General features: G+C 38.5%; 1 protein-coding gene across 1 annotated transcript; it reads left to right on the top strand.

Annotated features, from left to right (window-relative positions):
* Positions 1-24,727: 24,727 nt before the first annotated feature.
* Positions 24,728-25,703, top strand: LOC135678942 (protein P21-like). Its single transcript, XM_065192210.1, has one exon. It carries the CDS (start codon positions 24,743-24,745, stop codon positions 25,427-25,429), a length of 687 nt encoding a protein of 228 aa, XP_065048282.1. The 5' UTR covers positions 24,728-24,742; the 3' UTR covers positions 25,430-25,703.
* Positions 25,704-26,092: the final 389 nt, after the last annotated feature.

The raw sequence follows: 26,092 nt of genomic DNA, 5'->3' as shown, positions 1-26,092 counted from the left end.
AAACTACATGATGAATAGTTACAAACACAATCATACAAACTTGATGATGTATGTCAAGCCTTGACATCATCTTTGAAGAGATACATCATGATGAGTATCATGATGGGAGTATTGATAAGTTTAACTGATCTAACTTATCAATACGTCACTTGAATTCTTAGGTCTTGAATTCAAGGTTGACTTATCTCAACTATGGCATATAGACAGGGGGAGTTAAGGATAACTCCATTATCAATTGATTGTCATCATCAAAAAGGGGGAGATTGTTGAATCTCGGATTTTGATGATGAAGTCAATTGTCATTTGTTGTCTAATCTATGTGTTGAGATAAGTGTGCAGGATTAACTACGATGAAAGTTAAACAAGCTGCAGGAGTTGCGCCGGAGTCAAGTTCATGATCACGTTGGGAGTTCGAGAGTTCAACGGAAGTTCGGACGGTCGTCGGAGGTTCTGCGAGAACAGATCCGAGAAGTCCAGAAGCTTGCCAAGCGAAGCTCGTCGGAACTCGCCAAGTGGATCGTCGCAAAGTCCAGGAGTTTGTCGGAAGTCCGCAGAAGAATCACCGAGGGTACATCGGTTGATCGACGGAAGTTCGCTGGAAACTCGCCGGAAGAAGCAATTGACGCATCGAAGCAAAGCTACAGAAATTGTCTTAGATTTAATCGTAGTTAGCACATTGATTAAGTTGGAAAATGGGAGGTGATCCCATTAGCTTAATCTTGGGGCAATTTGGCCCCTGAAAAGAATGAAATTGGGTCGAATGGAGCTAACCATTCGGACCCTGATTGCACCAGGAGGTGCAACCGCCTAGGCCAAGAGGTGGCACCGCTTGGGCTAAGCCTCCCAGCGAGACTGGGCGGTGCAACCTCCCCAGCCAGGAGGTGGCACCGCCTGAGCTCAGTCTTCGAGCTAGACTGGGCGGTGCAACCTCCCTGATAGAGAGGTGGCACCGCCTGAGCTCAGTCTTCGAGCTAGACTGGGCGGTGCAACCTCCCTGACAGAGAGGTGGCACCGCCTGAGCTCGGTCTTCGAGCTCTGCTAGGCGGTGCAACCTCTCCAGTTAAGAGGTGTAACCGCCTGATCCCGAAATTCCGGGATTTGATCGTTTTGAGCTCCAAATTTGAATTGGGTTGGGGCCTATAAATACCCCACCCATTCAGCACTAAAGGGATACAGATCTACACCAAATTCTTGATCTTTTCAGTGATTCTAAGAGCTCAAATTTGTGTAAAGTCCAAAAGTTCTCCTCTTTTCTGTTCTTCAAGTCTTGAGTTGTAAAGAGAGGAGAGAAAGGATCTGTAAGGGTTGTCTCCTGAGCCCGTCAAAAGGAGAGAAACTGTAAAAGGGCAGTTGGCCTTCGCCTATTGAAGGAAGGCCCCTAGTTGACGTTGGTGACCTCGCCGGTGGAGGAAGCCAAAAGTGGAGTAGGTCAAGACTGACCGAACCACTCTAAATCTCTGGTTTGCGTTTATTTTGAGCACTTTATCATTACTGCAAACCTCCTACATAGCTACTGCTCTCTGCGCTTTTACGAACAAGTTTCTAAGCTCTAATCTTTCCGAATCTGGATTCAGACGTCAATAGGTGTTTTCGTACGATCTTTACATTGCAGCTTACATTACGTCTTGAATCTGTTTATAACTGCGAACTGTCTTCTGCGCTTTTACGAACGAGTTTCCTTGCAGTTTACATATACATTTTGATTCTATTCATAACTGCAAACTGTCTTCTGCAATTTTATGAACGAGTTTCAACATTTAGACGTAAAACTGCATTCAGACGTAAATCGGCTTTCCTCGCACAATCATCAGATTTCAGCTTACGTTTACGTCTTAATTTCAACTGCATACTGCCTTCTGCGAGTATACAAACGAGTTTCAAAGTTTAGACGTAAATCTGCGTTTAGACGTAAATCTGCTTTTTGTAGATTACTTTTTGAGCTGTACAATAGCAGCACATTGTCTTTATACTTCTGCTTAAACTATGTTTAGACGCAAACTGTGTTTAGACGCAAACTGCGCTTAGACGCAATCTGCGCTTAGACGCAAACTGCGCTTAGACGCAAACTGCGCTTAGACGCAATCTGCGCTTAGACGCAATTTGAGTTTAGACGCAATCTGCATTTAGACACTAACTACGTTTAGACACTAACTGTGTTTAAACGTAAACTGTGCTTAATCATAAGTAATCTTAGAATCGGCTTTTGCATCAAAATAGTTTTTGTGGAACAAACGCATCTTTCGTTTTTAATCGCTGAAAGATTTCCGCTGCACTAATTCACCCCCCCCCCTCTTAGTGCTCTCGATCCTAACACGATGAAGGCATTTTTCTTAGTTATTCTTCTATTTCTAAAGTCTTTCTTGTCTTTAATAAAAGAACATTGTTTATAGAAGAATCTATTCATGTTATTTTTAATGAAGTTTTCGAATTTAAGAAAAATGATTTTGATGATGATCTTAATTTTAATGCTTTGAATTTGAATGAAACCTCTCCTCTAACTAGCAACTTGGATACATCTTCTTTTAAAACATCATTACCTAAGAAATAGAAGTATGTAGATGCTCATCCTATGGAGCTAATCATTGGAGACACATCAAAGGGTGTTCAAACTCTTTCTTCTCTTAAAAATTTTTGTGTCAATGCTGCTTTTCTTTCTCAAATTGAACCAAAATGCATTGACAAAGCCCTGAAAGATGATTCATGGGTTATTGCAATGCAAGAAAAGTTGAACCAATTTGAGAGAAATGAGGTGTGGAAGCTTGTTACAAGACTTAATTATCATTTAGTTATTGGTACTAAATGGGTCTTTAGAAATAAGCAAGATGAATTTGGTATCGTGGTTAGAAACAAGACTATATTAGTGGGCAAGGGTTTCAACTAAGAAGAATGTATTGATTATAGAGAAACATTCACTCTAGTGGTAAGATTAGAATCCATAAGGATGCTCCTTACTTGTACAAGCAATAATAATTTTAAGTTATTTCAAATGGATATCAAGAGTGCTTTCCTAAATGGCTTTATTTATGAAGAAGTGTATATTAAATAACCACCTGAATTTGAGAACTCTTTTTTTCCTAATCATGTGTTTAAGTTAACTAAAGCTCTCTATGGATTAAAACAAGCCCCGAGGGCTTGGTATGAAAGACTTAGCTCCTTTCTTATCTAAGATAATTTCATTAAAGGCAAGGTCCATACTACATTGTTTATTAAAAATTTTGAAAATGACTTTCTTGTTGTTCAAATTTAGGTTGATGATATTATTTTTAGTTCTACAAATGAATCCTTATTCGAATCATTTTTCAAAAGTATGAGCCAAGAGTTTAAAATGAGTTTAATGGGTGAACTAACCATCTTTTTAGGCTTACAAATCAAACAACTTAGTATATTTTTCTTAGTCAAACCAAATATGCATTAAAATTGCTAAAACGGTTTAATATGGATGGTTCAAAAGCTATTAATACTCCTATGTGTTGAATCTCGTATTTTGATGATGAAACTACTTGATATATGTTTATGATTTAATCTGCGTCTTGAGTGACGTAGGATGCTTCGATCAGGATGAGATAATTAAAGCAGGAAAATCATGTTGTGCCGAAGGAACATGTCAGAAAATTGGACGTCGGGCCGGTGGATCGGTCGACGTATCGACAGAAGGCTTCGGGCCGTGGACTCGGGCATCGGGCCAAGAAGAGCGGGTATTGTGCCAAGGATATTGGAGTTGCGGAGTCAACTGGCCGATTGGGCAATAGGCTGCAGGAGAGGACGATGCGCCGAAGAATCGGACGAAGCGTCGAGGGACCAATGACATGTCGGACAACTTGGTTAATTGCTTAGGATTAATTGTCTCGATCAAAGTTTTGTTTTAAATGTGCAGGATTAACTACGATGAAAGTTAGACAAGCAGCAGGAGTTGCGCCGGAGTCAAGTTCATGATCACGTTGGGAGTTCGACGAAAGTTCGGACGGTCGTCGGAGGTTCTGCGGGAACAGATCCGAGAAGTCCAGAAGCTTGCCAAGCTGCGTTTAGACGTAAACTGCGTTTAGACGTAAAACTGCGTTTAGACGTAAACTGAGTTTAGACGCAAAACTGTGTTTAGACGCAAACTGCGCAAACTGTGTTTAGACATAAATCTGTGTTTTAGACGTAAACTACTTTTAGACGCAAACTGCGTTTAGACGTAAAACTGCGTTTAGACGTAAACAGAGTTTAGACGCAAAACTGCGTTTAGACGTAAAACTGTGTTTAGACGCAAAACTGCGTTTAGACGTAAATTGTATTTAGATGCAAACTCAGTTTAGACGTAAACTGTGCTTAGACGTAAACTGCGCTTAATCTTAAGTAATCTTAGAATCGGCTTTTACATCGAAATCGTTTTTATCGGACGAACGCAGCTTTCGTTTTTAAATCGCTGAAAGATTTCCACTGCACTAATTCACCCCCCCCCCCTTAGTGCTCTCGATCCTAACAATTGGTATCAGAGCGGGTATTTCTCATTTCGGATTTACACCCGAGAGAAATGGCTCTTCAAGAGGGCTTTTCGGTCTTTCGTCCACCGTTCTTTAACGGATTGGACCACTTATTGGAAAACTCGAATGAGAGTTTTCTTGATTTCTCGAAATTTGGATTTATGGAATATCGTTGAAAACGGTTTTCAACTTCCCTCTAAACCGATGAACGAATGGTCGGATTTAGAGAAGAAGTATTTTTCTTTAAACGCAAAGGCTATGAATGCCTTATTTTGCGCTTTGGACAAAAATGAGTTCAATCGGGTTTCTTTGTGCGAAACGGCTTTCGATATTTGGCGCACTCTTGAAATCACGCACGAGGGAACTAGTATAGTCAAAGACTCGAAAGTTAATATTTTACTGCATGATTTCGAGCTTTTTCATATGAAACCAAGCGAAACCGTTGTTGACATGTACACCCGTTTTACGGATGTCATCAATGGTTTAAAATCACTTGGTAAAAGCTTTTCGGATTTTGAACTCGTTAACAAAGTTTTGCGCTCACTTTCTAAAACTTGGGATTCAAAAGTATCTGCTATTCAAGAATCGAAAAACTTGAACCAATTTTCACTTGAAGAACTAATTGGTTCATTGATCACATATGAAATAACGTGCAATGCACGTGAAGAACTTGAGAACCACCTTCCAAAGAACGGGAAGGATTTGGGACATAGAACATTTGAAGACCACTCGAGCATAAGCTCAAGTGATGGTGAACTTAAACTACAAATGAAACGAAAATTAAAAAGCAAAATGAATGGAACTACTTGCTTTAAACGCAAGAAGAAGAACAAAAATTGGGATGAATCGAGCTCATCTGAAGACGAGAAAGTCAACAAAAGCGAGGCGGCAAACTACGCCTTACCAGCCTACGACATTGAGGTAATTAAAATGCCTTTGGTTTATTTTAAAATTACTTGATGCTTTCATGATATATTTTCTTTTTTAGTTTAGAATTAATTTTCTTGAAAATTACATGTTTAAAAATAAAAATACAAAAATTATGATCATGCCGATAATTTCGAAAATGATAATATTGCATGATAAACAAACAAAATGATTTTGATCATGGTTAAGAAGTAATAATGTGTATCATGTTTGATTAACATTGTTGAATGAAATCACATTTGATTTAAAGTAATGCATAAAGATGTAATATTAAATGGTTATTAACAATTTTATGCATGAGATTTTAAGTTATCCATGATCATGAGCTTGTTTGATCTTCTTGATTTAATTTCAAGATCTATAGAAAAAATCATGTCTGAATATATGAAAGTGTTAATTTCATTTTTCGGATTCACTTAACAATTGGTATCCTAACAATCAGATTTTCTCATACACTTATGAAAAATATTTTTCTAAAATGGATTTGATGAAATGATTCCTGCTTATAAATTCCATCTTGAAATATGAATGATAGTGTTTTTGCTTGCAAAGATTTGTTTCACATTCATATCTCCTATGATTCATGTGCAGAAAAAGAATTTATAAATCATAATACAATGAGATTTCTTATGCAAAAATAAAGTGCTTTTGTGATTCTTTGCTAAAGAGAATAATCATAATCATGATCTTGATAATTATAACATGAAGCTCTTTATAAATCAAGATCGTTCATTATGCTCCCTACATTTATCAAAAAGGAGTTCTTCAAATGAAATGCAATTCAATGAAGTGTCATATTGATATCTTGAAACTTGGAATATTTTAAAATGTGATCTTGATAAGAATGTTTCAAGTTGCTCTTTGTACTATATCTTTTCGAATGAATCATGAGCCTTGATATCATATATTTCATAATACAAGATTTCTTTGCCTTATGTCTTGAACTTTCATGCTTATCTTAATTTGGCATATAAAGACTAAGGAATGCTTAGATGAAAAAGAATCTCTTAAAAAAAAAATGCTTTTCCCATCTGATCGAGATTAATGATTTCATGATATTTTGTGAATCTCGAAATTAATTTTAATGACTTGATTATGAATTTCAAGTTAATGATTTGATTTGAATAAGTTTTATCTAAATCATAATCTTGATCTTGCAAAATTGAAATCACAAATAATATCTTGTGGTATTCATGAATTGATACTCACAATATGAAAGCATTGATATTCATGACTTGAATTGGTTTGGAACATTGTATGCTTAAATTAATCATTCTCCTATGTTTCAAAAATTCCTTAAATGCCTTATGTGATGATTGAAAACTAACTTGCTTTATGATGAATCACAAATAATGACTTGATCTATGATGTAAATGCCTTGAAATGATTGAAATATTTAACACTTTTATGCTCTTCCCCCTACTTTCTTCTTGTTTTCAATGATAAAATAGGGAGAAGTTTTGATCATGCATGGTAGGATATAATTTGACAAAATTGATACCATCATGATATGAAACATTTATGATGTGCAATTATGCATGCAATACTTGTGCTTTCTAATTATGATGTGATGTATTGCATATGATGTAAATCATGATTTAAAATGCTATGAGTGCCAAGTTACACATTTTGAGAAGAAATTGTTATATTGAAACATTAATGTAATTATGAATGGTTATATGATATCATGCATGTAATACTTCAACTTATGATAATAATGCATGCAATGATAAAATATTCATGATGAAAAATTGTCTTGACATTCATAACTTGATTATTCATCCTTTGTCATGATTTTGAAATCGTTGTAAAAGGAAAAAAGAACTACAAAACGGTATTCTCTCTTTCTTTTTTACAATGACAAAGGGGGAGATAGCTAGCTTGTACAAGTCAAGAAGATGCAAAAACTTGATTGCTAGCTTGCCTATCTTAAGTAGCAAAGATTGCTAACTTGCTTATTTCAAGAAGAAAAATTGTCTTCTTGAACATCACTATCTTGAATATCTCAAGAAGCAAAACTTGCAATTTGCACATTGCAATAGGAAGCAAGAATCATGAGCTTACACAAGAAAGCTATCTTGCATTTGCTTTCGAAATTTTTGCTAGCTTATATATTGTGAAACTTGTATATCGTAAAAACTGCTAGCTTGTTGGTCTAAAGAGAGCAAAATTTTCAAGAAGCAAGAGTTGCCTTCTTGAACATCTCTAATTTGCTAGCTTGCATGATGTAGAACTTGCTATCTTGAGCATTACCAAAAGTGCTATCTTATATGCTATAAAACTTGCATATCTAAAACTTGATAGCATGAATGTTCTAAGCATGATGTAACACTTGCTAAATCTTCTAGCTCCAAGATTGCATGATGATAAAACTTGATACTATGTTTTTCATGCAATGAGTTTAATCTATATCACAAACGATTGATTGTGATACTTCTCCTTTTTGTTGATGACAAAGGGGGAGAAGTATGTTGATGAAAGTATGTTGATGACATGACATGTGATGCATAAGTTTATGCATATGTTCATATTGACGTGTTGCAAGTATTCATGATGAATATTGCAATGACTTGAATTCAGTTTGAATTCGAGGTTCTATCAATATGGCATATTGATAGGGGGAGTTTGTTTAAACTCCGGGAGTTAAGTTTAACTCCGTCATCAAGTGGTTGTCATCATCAAAAATGGGGAGATTGTTGAATCTCGTATTTTGATGATGAAACTACTTGATATATGTTTATGATTTAATCTGCGTCTTGAGTGACGCAGGATGCTTCGATCAGGATGAGACAATTAAAGCAGGAAAATCATGTTGTGCCGAAGGAACATGTCAGAAGATTGGACGTCGGACCGGTGGATCGGTCGACGTATCGACAGAAGGCTTCAGGCCGTGGACTTGGGCATCAGGCCAAGAAGAGCGGGTATTGTGCCAAGGATATTGGAGTTGCGAAGTCAACTGGCCGATTGGGCAATAGGCTGCAGGAGAGGACGATGTGCCGAAGAATCGGACGAAGCGTCGAGGGACCAATGACATGTCGGACAACTTGGTTAATTGCTTAGGATTAATTGTCTCGATCAAAGTTTTGTTTTAAATGTGCAGGATTAACTACGATGAAAGTTAGACAAGCAGCAGGAGTTGCGCCGGTGTCAAGTTCATGATCACGTTGGGAGTTCGAGAGTTCGACGGAAGTTCGGACGGTCGTCGGAGGTTCTGCGGGAACAGATCCGAGAAGTCCAGAAGCTTGCCAAGCGAAGCTCGTCGGAACTCGCCAAGTGGATTGTCGCAAGTCCAGGAGTTTGCCGGAAGTCCGCAGAAGCATCACTGAGTGTTCATCGGATGATCGACGGAAGTTCGTCGGAAACTCGCCGGAAGAAGCGATTGACGCATCGGAGCAAAGCTGCAGAAATTGTCTTAGATTTAATCGTAGTTAGCACGCTGATTAAGTTGGAAAATGGGAGGTGATCCCATTAGCTTAATCTTGGGCAATTGAGGCCCTGAAAAGATTGAAATTGGGCCGAATTGAGCTAACCATTCGGACCCTGATTGCACCAGGAGGTGCAACCGCCTAGGCCAGGAGGTGGCACCGCCTGGGCTAAGTCTCCCAGCGAGACTGGGCGGTGCAACCGCCCCAGCCAGGAGGTGCAACCGCCTAAGCTCAGTCTTCGAGCTAGACTGGGCGGTGCAACCTCCCTGATAGAGAGGTAGCACCGCCTGAGCTCGGTCTTCGAGCTCTGGGAGAGAGGTGCAACCGCCTCAGTCAGGAGGTGGCACCGCCTGGGGCTCAGTCTCCGAGCCAGACTCAGGCGGTGCAACCGCCCCTGACAGAGAGGTGCAACCGCCTGGGCTCAGTCTCCGAGCTCTGCCAGGCGGTGCAACCTCTCCAGTCAGGAGGTGCAACCACTTGACCCCGAAATTCCGGGATTTGATGGTTTTGAGCTCAAAATTTGAACTGGGTTGGGGCCTATAAATACCCCACCCATTCAGCATAGAAAGAGTAAGACCTACACCGAAATCTTGATTCTTTCTATGATTCTAAGAGCTCAAAATTGTTGTAAAGCCTTTAAGTCTCCTCATTCGGTTCTTTAAGCTTTTGAATTGTCAAGTGAGGAGAGAAAGGTTCTGTAAGGGTTGTCTCCTGAGCCCATCAAAAGGAGTGAAACTGTAAAAGGGCAGTTGGCCTTCACCCATTGAAGGAAGGCAGCTAGTTGACGTCGGTGACCTCGTCGGAGGAGGAAGCCAAAAGTGGAGTAGGTCAAGACTGATCGAACCACTCTAAATCTCTGGTTTGCTTTTATTTCGAGTACCTTATCATTACTGCAAACCTCCTACATAACTACTGCTCTCTGCGCCTTTACGAACAAGTTCTAAGTGCTGATCTTTTCGAATCTGCATTCAGACGTAAATCTGTGTTTTTCGTACGATCAGCTTACGTTTGTGTTTTGATTCTGCAAAATTGTCTTCTACGCTTTTATGAACTAGATTCTAAGTTTAGATCCCTTTGAAACTGTTTTAGACGCAAACTACGTTTAGACGTAAAACTGCGTTTAGACGCAAACTGCGTTTAGACATAAAACTGTGTTTAAACGTAAACTGTGCAAACTGTGTTTAAACATAAAATTGTGTTTTAGACGTAAACTTCTTTTAAATGTAAAACTACGGTTAGACATAAAACTGCGTTTAGACGCAAACTGCGTTTAGACGTAAAACTGCGTTTAGACGTAAACTGAGTTTAGACGCAAAACTGTGTTTAGACACAAACTGCGCAAACTGTGTTTAGACATAAATCTGTGTTTTAAACGTAAACTACTTTTAGACGCAAACTGCGTTTAGACGTAAAACTGCGTTTAGACGTAAACTGAGTTTAGACGCAAAATTGCGTTTAGACGTAAAACTATGTTTAGATGCAAAACTGCGTTTAGACGCAAACTGTATTTAGACGCAAACTCAGTTTAGATGTAAACTGTGCTTAGACGTAAACTGCGCTTAATCTTAAGTAATCTTAGAATCGGCTTTTACATCGAAATCGTTTTTATCGGACGAACGCAGCTTTCGTTTTTAAATCGCTGAAAGATTTCCGCTGACTAATTCACCACCCCCCCCCCCCCTCTTAGTGCTCTCGATCCTAACAATTGGTATCAGAGCGGGGTATTTCTCATTTCGGATTTACACCCGAGAGAAATGGCTCTTCAAGAGGGCTTTTCGATCTTTCGTCCACCGTTCTTTAACGGATTGGACTACACTTATTGGAAAACTCGAATGAGAGTTTTCTTGATTTCTCTAAATCTGGATTTATGGAATATCGTTGAAAACGGTTTTTAACTTCCCTCTAAACCAATGAACGAATGGTCGGATTTAGAGAAGAAGTATTTTTCTTTAAACGCAAAGGCTATGAATGCCTTATTTTGCGCTTTGGACAAAAATGAGTTCAATCGGGTTTCTTTGTGCGAAACGGCTTTCGATATTTGGCGCACTCTTGTAATCTTAGAATCGGCTTTTACATAGAAATCGTTTTTATCGGACGAACGCAGCTTTCGTTTTTAAATCGCTGAAAGATTTCCGCTGCACTAATTCACCCCCCCCCCCCTCTTAGTGCTCTCGATCCTAACACTATGAGTACCTCCACTAAGTTAGACATGGACGAAAGTGGAGAAAGCTTTGATCAAAAAACTTATAGGGGTATGATAGGTAGTTTACTCTACCTCACTACAATTAGACCGGATATCATATTTAGTATAGGACTTTGTGCTAGATTTCAATCTAATCCTAAGCTATCTCATCTTAAAGTCGTTAAAAGAATTATTAGATATCTTAAAGGAACCCCTAATCTAGGATTATGGTATCCAAAATCTAAAAACTTTGAATTAATTGCTTATACTAATGCGAATTTTATTGGATGTAGAGAAGATAGAAAAAGCACATCAAAAATATGTCGATCCTTAGGTCATGCACTTGTCTCTTGGTCTTCCAAGAAACAAAACTTGATTACATTATCTACAACCGAAGTTGAGTATATAGCTGCTGGTGCATGTTGTGCACAAGTTATATGGATGAAAAATACATTAGAAGATTATAGAATTCACCTTAAGAACATTCTCATAAAATGTGATAACACAACTGCAATATGTTTAACAAAAAATCCTATTCAACACTCTAGAACTAAACATATTGACATTATGCATCATTTTATAAGAGATCATATTAATAATCATGATATATCTTTAGAGTTTATTGATACGAAATATCAATTAGCTGATATCTTTACAAAACCTTAAAATGAAGATAATTTGATTTCATTAGAAGAGAGTTAGGGATGTTAAACTGTTAGAATGCATGAGTTTATTATATATCTTTTCCGGACTTTCTCGATTTTTCGTAAATAAATCTTTCATGAATTTATTTCATTTTGTAAATAAAGCTTTCACGAAATCCAAAATTTTAATTTACTTGATATCAAATTTACTTCATACCCTTACTTCATCACTTAATGATTTTTGATATACTTAGTCCCTTCTCTCATGGATTTCATTAACAAATATATCTCTCACGGATTTCACTCTTATGAATTTTTAATGAGAAACGGATTTTATTGACGGATATTCATGAATCTTTCCTTCGCTTTTCCTTTCAAGAAGAATCCTATCGTTATAAGTCAAATTTTGCTTAAGATGATTGCCCATTTCCTTTTTGTTGATGACAAAGGGGGAGAAATGTAACAAATTGATGACAACTTGGCATTATGAATGTTTGGCATAATGTATAAAATGTATCGTATCATAAATGCTTGAATGTATTGCGAATGCTTGAAATGTGATTGGTATCGTCAAATACATCGCAAATGCTTGAAAAATATCAAAATGTATCACACATGCATCGTATATATCGTAGATACTTGAAATGTATCATGAATGCTTGAAACGCATCATAATGTGGCATGGATACTTGAAAATATTTCATTCTTAAAATCATGCTTTATTTCGTATCATTATGATGAGGTATCAAACTCATCATGCTTAATTTCCTATTTACAATTGGTATCATGCCTCGGATTGATGAATTGTCATTTTTTATCAAACGTAAAATTTAAATCTTGCTAAATTTCATATTTGAAATTAATATCATACTTGAAAATGATGATTGTCTATCATCATTCGATGTTGGACTTGACAATGGATGTCATACCTTGATATCATTTTTATTGTAATAAATATGTGGTATCGTATTTTGAAATAATAAATCATGATTAGTATCATGATGTGCATGTCAATAAGTTTAAATGCATATAACTTATCGATTTGATCCTTGGATTCAAAAGGCCTTTAATTCAAGAGTGTTTCTTTCTCAAGTATGACATATAGATAGGGGGAGTTAAGGTTAACTCTGTCATCAATTAATTATCATCATAAAAATGGAGGAGATTATTAAATCTCATATTTTGATAATGAAATCAATTGGTAAATTATTTGATCCAATCTATATGTTAAGAAAAGTGTGCAGGATTAACTACGATAGCGATTAAGGCATAAAGCAAAATGAAGTGCCGGAGTCAAGATCGAGAATTCTTTGGGAGTTCGAGAGTTTGTCGAGAGTCCGGAGGTTCGTAGAAAGTGCCACTGGAATTGGCAGAGAAGAAGCTCGTCGGAACTCGCCAAGAAGATTATTGTGAAGTTTAGGAGTTGTCGGGAGTCTATTAGAAGATTGTCGAGAGATTGTCGAAAGTCCGCCGGAAGATCGTCGGAAGAAACCTAGATATATCGAACTTTTTTTGTTTATTGTATGCATTAAAAATCATAGTTAGTACATAATTAGGCTTAAGTTTGGGAGTAATCTCATTAAACCTATTAAGAGCCAACTAGGTCCGTAATTGGATTGGTTTGGGTTGGATTCAATGCCCAACCAGGTTGCTGAACCTGTTTGGCGGTGGCACCGCCAGACTGGGATGGTGGAACCGCCCAAGGCTCAGTCACCAAGAAGCCTAGGTGGTGGTACCGCCTAGACTGGGCGGTGGTACCGTCGGTAGTTATTACTACCAGGCAGTGGTACCATCGGTAGTTATTACTGCCAAGCAATGATACTGCCGATAGTTATTATTGTCAGTGGTACTGTTAGAGCCTAGTCTCCGAGGCTCTATCAGGTGGTAGCATCATTAGACTAGGCAATACCGCATAGTGTTAGTGCTGTAGGCGGTGGTACCACTAATACCTTGGAAACCCGGGATAAAACACTTTTTAGCTCCAATTTTAAAGCCATTGGAGCTTATAAATACCCCACCATTTTCTGCATGAAAGGGCAATCAAAGTGTGAAAAAAATCTTTAAGTGTTGAGGTTTAAAAGTGTTGTAAAAGTGCAAAGAGCTTCCTCCTCTCTCTCTCTCTTTATTTTTACAATCATCCAAAAGAGGTGTGAGGCTTGTAAGGGTTATCTCCTAAACTCGTGAAAATGAGAAAGTACTGTAAAGAGGTGGTTGGTCTTCGCCTATTGAAAGAAGGCCATTAGTGGATGCTAGTGACCTCGACGGATGAGAAATTGGGAGTGGACATAGGTCGGACGACCGAACCACTATAAAATTGGCATGTTCTTTTCTTGGTGCATACTTTACTTTTGCTGCATTCCACTTTAATTTATTGTAAATTGTCCAATCCCCACTTCTCTACTCACTTACAAACTTATTCAAGTTAAATGACATTTCAATACGATTTTCGTCACACTAAGAGTTTCATTGTACGAAGTTTTTCGAAAGCGATTAAATTTGTCATTTTTATCCGCTACACTAATTAACACCCCCCCCCCCCCCTTCTTAGTGCTGTTCTTGATCCCAACAATAAAGACATAACTATGATAATTAAGACAAATAATTATAATTCACAAATCTTAGTTGTCCGACATATCATTTGTTCATCTGAACTTCCGACGAACTTTCGGTGAACTTCCGACACATCATCCGAACCTTCGGCGTATCGCTCGATCCATCGGAATGTTGACTCCCGCAACATCTAATCTTGGCACAACGTCCGATTCTTCTAACTCGATGCTCATTTTCTGACTCTAGCCCAACGTCTGATTTTTTTTGCTTCAATTGTTTTGCCTTTTCATGATTATGATTAGTTCTGTGTCACTTTTCTCAAAACATGGATTAGATTGTAAACTCATCAATTAATTTCATTATCAAAATATAAGATTCAACAGACACCAAATTAATAAATTAATTAGAAAAATAAATTTCTCAAGAGTAGTTATGATTGTAGTCCAAAGAAAGCCAATAGCCTTCTCAAGGCCAACGTTAATAATGGCATAAGCCTCTTTAGATCTAAATAAGGAGTATGCAACTTCACGAGCAATAAGAATATCATCCTAAATACTACGACCCTTCACAATGTTCCTTTCGTGATGATCTCATCATCTAATAATATTAAACAATAATTGTTCTCAAAAACTAATTTATATCCACTAACTATCAAACATAAAATAGAGATAATATTTTTGATAATAGAAGAAACAAAATAACATGTATCTAATGTAATAATAGCTCTACCAGGCAGATGTAGGGTGACCTCGCCAACAGTTACTATAGCAACTTTTGCTCCATTGTCCAACTTGAGATCCATCTCGCCTCTTGACAATCTCCTATGTCTTACCAGAACCTGTAATGAATTATAAATATAATAAGCACTACCGGTATCTAATACCTATATGTTATCATAAGAGTTTGACAAATGAAGACTGATCATGAATGTACTTGAAGCTTCTCCAAGCTTTTGTTTTGCCCTCTCTGTAAGGTACTCTTTGTAGTTCCTCTTCTAGTGACCATCTTTGCCATAGTGGAAGCACTGACCTTTGTCCTTTGTCGGGTCTGTCTTAGCAACCTTTATTTTACCTGGTCTACCCTTGCCCTTGCACTCCTTAAAGGACTTTTCTACTTTCCTTTTCTTTCTGGTCTCACTAGTGTAGAGAACTGGCTTCTCTTTCTTGATAGTGCTTTCTGCCTCCCTCAATATATTAAGGAGCTCTAGGAGAGTCACCTCAAGCTTGTTCATATTAAAATTCATTATGAATTGTAACAAGGAATCTGGTAGGGACTGAAGCACAATGTCCACACATAAGTTATCCTCTAAGACCATTCCTAGACTTGTGAGTTTCTCTATCCACTCAATCATCTTTAGGACATGGTTCTGAACTGGTGTCCCCTTAGCCATCCTAGCGCGGAAGAGACTCTTGTATATCTCATATCGCTGAGTCCTTCCCTGTTCCTCAAATAATTTGCGGACATGTAGGAGAATAGATCTTGTATCCATCTTTTCATGTTGTCTCTATAACTCAAGAGTCAGGGAGCCCAACATGTAACACTGAGTAAGAGTAGAGTCATCATTGTACTTCACGTAGAGAGAGATCTCATCCTCGCTTGCCCCTTCCTCGGGCGTAGGCATCAAGGACGTACGTGATTTTCTCTGCCGTGAGAACAATTCTCAAGTTGCAGAGCCAATCCGTATAATTTGGACCAGTGAGGCAGTTGACATCAAGTATGCCACGTAAGGGATTCGAAAACGACATTTTCTGAATATAAAGATGTAGCATAAATAAATAACATACAGATTTTATAAAAAATAAATAATCAAGATATGGACTTCTATCTTAATATGCAACATGTGAAATAGAAGTATCCAGCAGACTTCTAATGGGGATCAGGATCCAATCAGCGTCTTAGTGTAACCTTGAGGGACTCGACCAATCACACAAAGCCCAAAAGGTAGGCAACTCTTGCTGATCATTACTCCTTGTAATTCTCGTCCTATTCGGCCTCCGAATCACCATGGTTTTGAGGGACTTAACCAACCATGATGTTCAGTTAAGTCAACACCATCGTTACAAGATGAGTCTGATTCGATAATATACCCTCGAGGGACTCGACCAAGCATACCATGTTCTCATGTCATTGGTGACATCTCTATATCGTAGGCAAGATAGCAAATCGCAATATAGGTGAGCCTCGAGGGACTCAACCAACTCAACCTACACCGGGAATCGGTTCCTACCTATAACGATGGAAGGCCACGTGGGTCAATCTAATTGTCTCATGTTTACCGACTTAATATTATCGAGAGAGGGGTTTCTATGATTTGGTCTCCTAATAAGATATGCCACACATATACATATTTAATATATATCTACATCACATGTAAATATATATGCATATCTAATAGATGTATAAGCAATCACACAAGATGATCATAGATCACAACCTAATGTGATCAGGCCCGAGCCAATGGGTCTAATCACTCACATCAAGATCTATATATGCAGCGGTGCATCTCTATGTCTTGTGATCATCCATCTCATCCTCGTTGGTTCCGTCGGCATCTCCATACATCGTGATCGTCCATCTCGTGGGTCCCGCTATCGCTTCCATACTCCCACTACGCCTCCTTGTATAATTACAACTTAATCATAGGTATGTAGGCCCGACAATAAACAAAAAATAAAAATAGAGGCTCATAGACCCTAATAATAATAATCACAAGTACACACATCACATGGTCCATGATCATCCGTCCACATATCATACATCATATGTATAAATCATCATATAAGACTACTACATAATAATAATAAAAAATAATAATTAATTAAATTCTTTTAATTAATTAATATTTTTTAAATTCAGGGACATGTAGGGAATTTTTTGACTTTTGAGGGGTATTTTTATAATTTAAATAAAAGGATAGAATTAGAATTTCTTAAATTCATAGGGGCAAAACTATATTTTTGCCCAAAAAAAATCCTATCCCTCATTCTCTCTTTCCCCTACTATTGCAGCCGTCGCCGCTGCCACCCAACCGGCGGTAGCTTGTGCGACGGAGGGGCGCGGGGCGCCGCCCTTGCGCGTAGGGCAGTGGCCACCGTGCTTGCGGCCCTGCCTACGAGCGCCATTGTAGGGGGCCTGCTTGCACACGATCGATCTTGCGATTGCCGTTGCAGATGGCTTGCCTACACGTAGATGGCAGCGCTCCCATCTGCGATGGCAACAAGGGCAGCAACAGTTGTTGCCTTTTCTCGCTTTTGCGTCAATGGTTTTGACACCAAAAGCTTCTCCAAAACACAACACATATAGTTCAAATCCAATCTATCGCACGAACAACCTAGCTCTGATACCATTGTTAGAAAATCTTGGGGGCAACATCACATGCGTAACGGAAGAACAGAAAATAAAATCCCCAATTCCCAAAGATATGTTCGTCGTCATGCGAAAATTGGTGCGCAAAAATCCACGAAACTTAAAACTGCGTATATAATATATTGTGTTACCTAGGGAGATCGTATATCCCTGAATTCCTGTAGATCTGTAGGAGAGGGTGAAGGAGGTCAATCACCCTCCTCTCTAGTGATGATCCACATAGCAGGGTTGCGACGATGCTCCTCAAAACTCTAGGACTACTTTGAGGTGGAGAGGGGGAGGAGAATAGGAGAGACAAGCAAAGGCTCTAGCCCATGAACCACTGAATCCCTCATATTTATAAAGGTCTCCTGTCAACTTAACCCTAATGGATCCTCCCCTATTGGGTATTGGATCTTCATCCAACTACCTAAGCCTCTTAAATTAATGGATCTCTATCCAATAATCTCTCATGGGTTCTTATTGGATCTTGTCCATGGGATCCAATAATTCAGGAGCTTATTGGATATCCAATAAGATAGAGGCTTCGGCGGATATCTCATATCCGAACATCTACTCATCGCAATACCTGCCATATGCATGTGACCCTCTAGGCCCAATATCGAGTTGGCCGTGAGTTATACCTGTCAGAAATCCTTCTGGCTCAATAAATTATTATCTCCATAATAATTCACTCGACTCATCGACTGCGGATGTACTAGGCCACTAAGCCGCAGTCCCCAAATGATACAGGGGAATATAATCCATTGCACATGTCTTTCCTTAGTTACCATGTACCTATAGTCCCTCATCCATCTAATATCCTAGAGATCGTATACCGGGCATGGTGTTATCAGACCCATACAATTTCTACTCGAATCTTGCTATAATTAGATTCTCCCGGAGAACTCTTTCTCTCTCAATCCAAATGACCTTGGTCAAAGATTTGTTTGAGCAAGAACACATGAGACATTTCTCTCATGATATTGAGAGTGGATGATCCTCTATCGACACTCAATAGCCCTCGTAAGGTTGACTAACACTCCCAAAGACCGGCTATGCTAGATCTAGGACATCTAAACCTATAAGTCTGGTATCAAAGAGTGAAGCACTCATATAGGACATCATTGGTGTCTCAAGTCTAAGGACTAGATACACCACTGGGACCACGAAATCGCTGTCCGACAATAAGGCATCATCAACCATCCAACATTTCGTAAGTGGATCAATCAGTAAACTCATTCTTCAATAAGCACATGTATTGTATCCCTAGTGTCCCCACACGAGCAGCTATGAGACCAGCTACATCCATCATATGGATGAGTATACAACACACCAGTCTATCCGGTTATCTCGATGTCTCACTCGAGTAACCTATGACTGGGATTATTTAGGATCTATGTTTAAAGACGAATCGATCTCATTATCATGATCTCATCACGATCCGATTCCCATTGCACAGATCCAAGGACATCACAATATATAATAAAGTGATAAAATAATCTCAATATATCATGATCTCAATATAAAGTGATAAAATATCAAAATATAATAAGCAAAACGACTGCGTGTCAAGTCACACGTGTCATCACTCACGTGATTAGCTTGTTGGGCACCTATGTCTAGCAACAGTACCATTACCGATATATGGTCTCTAGGGTATTAGATGGATGAGGGATTATAGGTACACAGTAACTAAGGATATATAGGTCCAAATGACTGGATTCCCTTGTATCATCTGGGAACTACGGCGTAGTGGCTTAGTACGTCAATAGTCGATGAGTCGAGTGAATTATTGTTGAGATAATTATTCACTAAGCTAGAAGAAGTTCTGATAGGTGTAACTCACGGCCAGCTCGATATTAGGCCTAGAGGGTCGCACACATATGGTAGGTGTTGTGACGAGTAGATGTTCAAATATGAGATATCCGCTAGAACCCCTATCTTATAAGATATCCAATAAGCCCCTAAATTATTAGATCTCATAAATGAGATCCAATAAGAGCTAATAAGAGATTATTGGATAGAGACCCACTAATCTAAGAGGCTTGGGTAATTGGATGAAGATCCAATACCCAATAAGGTAGGATTCACCTCCTATTCTCCTCCCCCCATCTCCTCCTCAAATAGTAGGCCTGGAGATTTAAGGAACATTGTTGCAACCCTATTATGTGGATCACCACTAGAGAGGAGAACTCTTAATCTCCTTCATCCACTCCTACAAATTTGTAGGGATTTAGGGATATACTATCTCCTGAGGTAACATAACTATCTCACACGTGGTTTTCTATTTCACACGTTTTGCACACCAATCTACGCACAACGACGAACATGTATTGGGAAATTTGAGGTTTTTATTTTATGTTCTTCCACTACGCATGTGATGTCGCTCATAGATTTCCCAATAGCTCCTAATTGAGTTAGTGAGATTACTCCCAAAACTAATTCAAATTAAGATCTAACTATGATAATTAAAACTTAAATAATTACAAATCATGAAATCTCAATTGTCCGACACATCATTTGTTCATTCGAACTCCCGACAAACTTCTGACGCATCGTCCGAACCTTTAGTGTATTACCTAATCCATCGGCATATTGACTCCCCAACATCTGATCTTGGTACAACATCTGATTCTTCCGACTTGATGCCCGTTTTCTGACTCCGGCCCAATGTTTGATTCTTCTCATTCCAATTGTTTTGTCTTTTCATGATCGTAGTTAGTCCTGCATCACTTTTCTCAAAATATAGATTAGATCGTAAACTCATCAATTGATTTCATTATCAAAATTTGAGATTTAACAAACACCAAATTAATAAATTGATTAGAAAAATAAATTTCTCAAGAGCAGTTATGATTGTAGTCTAAGAAAGCCGATCATAAGCCTTCTCAAGACCAACCTTGATAATGACATAGCCTCCTTAGATCTAAATAAGGAGTATGCAACTTCCCGAGCAATAAGAATATCATTCTAAATATTATGACCCTTTAAAAATTATTCTAATTATTCTTTATAAGGAATGCTGATTATTCTTTAAAAATTATATTAGGTAGTAGAGATTTTATGCGATTCATAAAAAGATATGATAATTTAAATTACATAAGGAAATAGGTCAAAAGTCTAAAATGGTAGACAAATTTAAGCTGGAATGAAATATATTAATGTTTTGATCCAATCCTCATGCAAAATCGATAAGTTATGAAATTAATTAAACCAAATCAAAGATTATGTTCTAATAGCCATCATCAAATTCAACTATGAAACCATATAATAATTCATTGAATCAGAAGGAGTTTTGATAGGTATGACTCACGGCCAACTCGATATTGGGCCTAGATGTTCCATTATAGTAGGATCCATTAAGGTTAAATTGATAAAAGACCTCTATAAATAGGAGGGAACCAAAGGTTCATAGGTTAGAGACTTTCTAGGTCATCATCTCCTATTCTCCTCTTCCCTTCTCCTCCTTAAATAACAGGTTTGGAGATTTGAGAAGCATCATCGTAGCTTTACTGTTTGATTTATTTTCTTCAATTATTTTACTGTTTTATGATCATGATTAATTCTGCATCATTTTTCTCAAAATATGAATTAGATTATAAACTCATCAATTGATTTCATCATCAAAATATGAGATTTAACGGACATCAAATTAATAAATTAATTAGAAAAATAAATTTATCAAGAGCAATTATGATTGCAGTCCAAAGAAAGCCAATCGTAAGCCTTCTCAAGGCCAACCTTAATAATGACAGAGACCTCCTTAGACCTAAATAAGGCGTGTGCCACTTTTTTTTTTAGCAATAAGAATATCATTCGAAATACTACGACCCTTGAGAAATGCTGATTATTATTTGAAAATTATATTATGTAGTAGAGATTTCATGCAATTTGTAAGCAACTCAAAAAAGATATGATAATTTAAATTAGATAAGGAAATAGGTAGAAAGTCTAAAATGGTAGACGAATTCAAGCTGGAATGAAATCTACAAGACTCAATCCTCACACAAAACTAATAAATTATTAAATTAATTAAACGCCACACAAAGTAAATCTTTCAACCGTGAAACCATATGATCGAGAACTCTTGCCATTGCCCATAGATCGAATAGAATCCCAAATCTTCATGCTCAAAAGGCCGAATCAAGGATGCATGGGAACTTGTATGGCATGATAGAGCAAGCACTAGATGGGGTAATAGTAGTGGCAAGTTGGGTTCACAAATGTCTATAAAAATCAACAAAATGAGACCTAATTTATGGATGTTGGGCAATAACTTTAGAACCAACCTTAATAGAGTTGATGAGATTTTGCCTTACTCCTAAAAGAAATGAGATTATGATAGTACCGTATGTTATGATCACCATCATCGATTGATCCAATAGCCTTTGGCCAAAATCGACCACTTGAGATTAATTTGTTTGAGAATAAAATTCAATCTTTTATGAATGACACGAAAGATAAATGACTTCAACAGTAAGGTCAGATTGAAAGTCTTTAAATTTAAAGTTAGATATTAGAAGACTCTCGACCTCAATAGCGTGCTGGTCCAAATTCCCAAACTGCTATCAAAATGGACAAGGTGGCTAAGGGAAGTTCAATTGGCACTTAAGACCTTATGGAACCCATAGTTTTCAATCCATAAGTTATGGAAACGAAAAGGATACGTCTTATTCTGTTGACTTGAAACAATCAAGAACCTAAAAGGAGCATGATCAAAACAACACCAACTAAGATGTTTAACAGAAGAAAGATTAGACAGATTAAGCCAACTGACATTAGCAAACACACGATCTAATCCTAATGAAGATGAAGGAGGGCAAGAATCAAACACTCCCCTATGTTCGATTGGAACCGAGACAACGCTAGCAACTGAGGTAGACGCACGTGCCTTGCACCCTCTGGGATTCTTTGTTCCTGACAGCCGAGGCTACCGTCATCACGCTTACCTCCACCGCACCCTTGTTACGAGAAAGTTGCTTGTGAACAGTGGAACGGAACATCCACAATAGCCTCATCTGGATTGCCAACCACTGAAGGCAACTCCTCACTCGCAGCGTTTGACCAAAGCAAGGAAGAAAAGTGCTTAGCTATGAAATTAATTTTCGAATAAATCAAGAATCAAAACTTGATCCTTAAAGCACAAAGACTCCCTTTTACATCATTGATACCTTGAGATCTGTATATGCTGCCCTGCACCATAGTACCACTTTTGCTATCCTATTTTACATCTCATTACTATCTTTCGTGTCCCTTCACAAAAAATACCCTAAAAGAAGTTTGAAATGCTAATTAATTACAACCTACCATTAGGATTTTGACGCAGTCGTCAACACAGAACTGGATGAAGGTGCCTTTGGAGACCCAATTATTTTGACTAGAGATTCAAAGCCCGAGGATCGAAACATTATTTAGTAAATTTCATATAAACTTCAAAGAAGTTTGACTGTTAAAATCCATTTATTCTTAGGAAAACAAACATAAATATAATAAATTGTTGGGAAGAAACCTATTAATGCGCAATAATTCTTTTCCCTCTTTGTGTATCAAAATAGGTTCCTCATCAAAATATCAACTTGATATCAAAATGCTAATATCAATAAGCACAGCATAAACAATAGAGCAATAAATCAATTACACAGTGAGACTAAATCTTTTTAACGTGGAAAACCCAACGTGAGAAAAACCACGGGACCGCAGTCCACCTCAAACTTCCACTATCAATAATAATGATAACAGGTTTACAGTAGGTCTTCTCTAGAATAACTAGAGGATCAGAATAACATCAAGATCATAGATTATGGATCTCCTCAAAAGAGAATTCTAGGTCTCACGGAGTAGATATCATAGGAAAGTACCTTAGAGAGGGTAAACTGTAGATCAACACCGTTAGGATTGTAGAGTTTGCTGCAAGGATTCTCCACATAAAATTTGGGTCGAAACTGACAACGTTTGGCCACCGATCGTCAAGCAGAAAACTCAGAAACCTAATTTTTCTCTCTCTATTTCTCTCTCTTTTCTCTCCACGCCGCCGCTGCACCCTCACTGTACACGCTGGATGCTCACTCAATTTTGCCCATTCTCTTTTGATTTCTTTGATTTGGGTTGATGACCCAAATTTGTCAAGCCCACGTATGGCCAGACCAAACATAAATAAAGAGACAAGATGCTCTTTTAACAATCGAAAAAGGACAACAAAAGGTTCCAATAGGTGGCCAATTGTTAGATTAATTAGAACTTTTAACCTGACTTTCCAATTTCAATGTGTAACATGATTTAATCTACTTCATTATTTGGCTCAATTATGTAACTTAGTTTACATAGAAATGATAAACCATTAATGACCAATTCGTAGATTACTACTCGCAATCAACTTCTATGCTAAACGATACTTAATATTGATGATCATAATATAAATATTCTATAATGTAAATTGATAAATTACGTACGAAGGCAACAAACATAAAACATTTTATATAAGTAGTAAAATTTATTATTTTTGAAAAAAATAAAATAAATTAATTAACACAATAATAATAATAACAAAAATCGTAATATCCATCTGCTTTTCACTAGCATCGAGTTAAAAGTATTACTCGATCCTAATACTCATGTATACATACATCATCGTGGTTAATCTCAAGCTAACTTTACCGTCTATCAAACTAACTTTCTAGAGGAGAATTGTATAGAATTTAGGGTCAAACTTTTGGCCAACTATTTCTCATGTGACCCGACCCCATCATCCACACAGGTCGAACCTGTAGTCAATGTGAAGCTTGGAAACAAACTTTTGACCTAACCGGTGGAAACACTGTGCAGCTTGGAAACAAATGCCTAACCGGTGGAGATAGCTTCAATGATGCCAAAGAGACTTGGCCGCCAGTATATACCCCACATCAACTCGTCTTTGTCCATTGCACCTCTTTTCTATTCTATTTCCTCGGCCGTATCGTGCCAACGCTTTTACGTCCACATTCCATTGTGTCATTTGGTTCTTAGCTCCTTTCGTGGCATCTAAGCGATCCTTCCTTCCACCATGCATGGCACGGACAAGAGATAGACTTCCACATATGATGTCATCAGCATACAACCGTAAGCTTCATCTTTGTCATGTAGTCACTTCCATGCCAACCGCTCGAAGCTTCGTCTACCTCTCCGTGCACTCTATATATACTCCCTCCTCCTACCGGTGCAGCAATGGCCTTCTCTGGTGCAGCAATGGCATCGCTCGGCGGCCTCTCCTTCCTCCTCCTCCCCCTGCTCTTCGTCGTCTCCCATGCAGCCACCTTCGACATCGTCAACCAATGCTCCTTCACTGTCTGGGCCGCCGCCGTCCCCGGGGGCGGCCGCCAGCTCGACCCGAGCCAGACCTGGACCATCAACGTCAATCCCGGCACCACAGGCGGCCGCGTCTGGGCCCGCACCGACTGCTCCTTCGATGGAAGCGGCAGCGGTAGCTGCCAGACAGGCGACTGCGGCGGCCTCCTGGAGTGCCAAGGCTACGGCACGCCGCCCAATACGCTGGCCGAGTTCGCCCTCAACCAGTTCCAGAACATGGACTTCATCGACATCTCCCTCGTCGACGGCTTCAACGTGCCCATGGACTTCAGCCCCACCTCGGGGGACTGCCGGGGCATACGGTGCTCCGCCGACATCAACGGGCAGTGCCCCGCGGAGCTGAGGGCGCCGGGCGGCTGCAACAACCCTTGCACCGTGTTCAAAACTGATGAGTACTGCTGCACATCCGGCAGCTGCGGGCCGACAAACTACTCCATGTTCTTCAAGAACAACTGCCCCGATGCTTACAGCTACCCCAAGGACGACGCAACCAGCACCTTCACCTGCCCCGGTGGGACTAATTACAGGGTTGTCTTCTGCCCTTAATTATCACGTGGGAGGAGAAGGAGGTGACGGCGGACGTACAAAGAATCTACTCGTAGATAAAAGAATAATAAGCCAATTACCCAGTAATAACAACGAATAAGAGGGTGTCTGTATTGACATCCGAATTGATGAGTGCTTTGTTGCACAAGTGATATATCTCATATCCCTATGTTGTACGTCATTTGATGTTATGAAAGTTTCTATAGAAGTCGACAATAGGATCTCTTGTTGGCATCAAACTCGAGAAAAAAATAATATCACAACATTTAGATCTTGTCATATGGTCTTTTTGGATCTCTCTCGATGATTTGAATTTGTGTTAGATGGATTACCAGTTCTAGAATAATGTGGCCATCAAGTCAAATAAACATGCAATATATTATAGTACTTCAGGTCATCTGACTCGGGACTTCCAAGAGATCTTGAGGTCCTATTTTGACAAGTTAGGCAGATAGAAAATATGAAGTCATGGATTTTTCATTTAAAGATCTGGATATGATTTTTTATCAACACCAATTAAGCTTTAACATTCTCTCTCCAAATGTTCTGCTTGTTTTTGGGTGAAAGAAAAATCCTGTCATACGTAACAGGAAATTAATTAGATTGAAGCAGGATCTGAACACTTCCATTTGTTCCATGACATATTTCACCACCCAAGAAAAG

The sequence above is a fragment of the Musa acuminata genome, chromosome BXJ1-7 (genome assembly GCF_036884655.1).
Source record: "Musa acuminata AAA Group cultivar baxijiao chromosome BXJ1-7, Cavendish_Baxijiao_AAA, whole genome shotgun sequence".
NCBI classification, from domain to species: Eukaryota; Viridiplantae; Streptophyta; class Magnoliopsida; order Zingiberales; family Musaceae; genus Musa; species Musa acuminata.
Note: the sequence above shows the minus strand (reverse complement) of the source record. Positions and strands in the feature narration are given on the sequence as shown.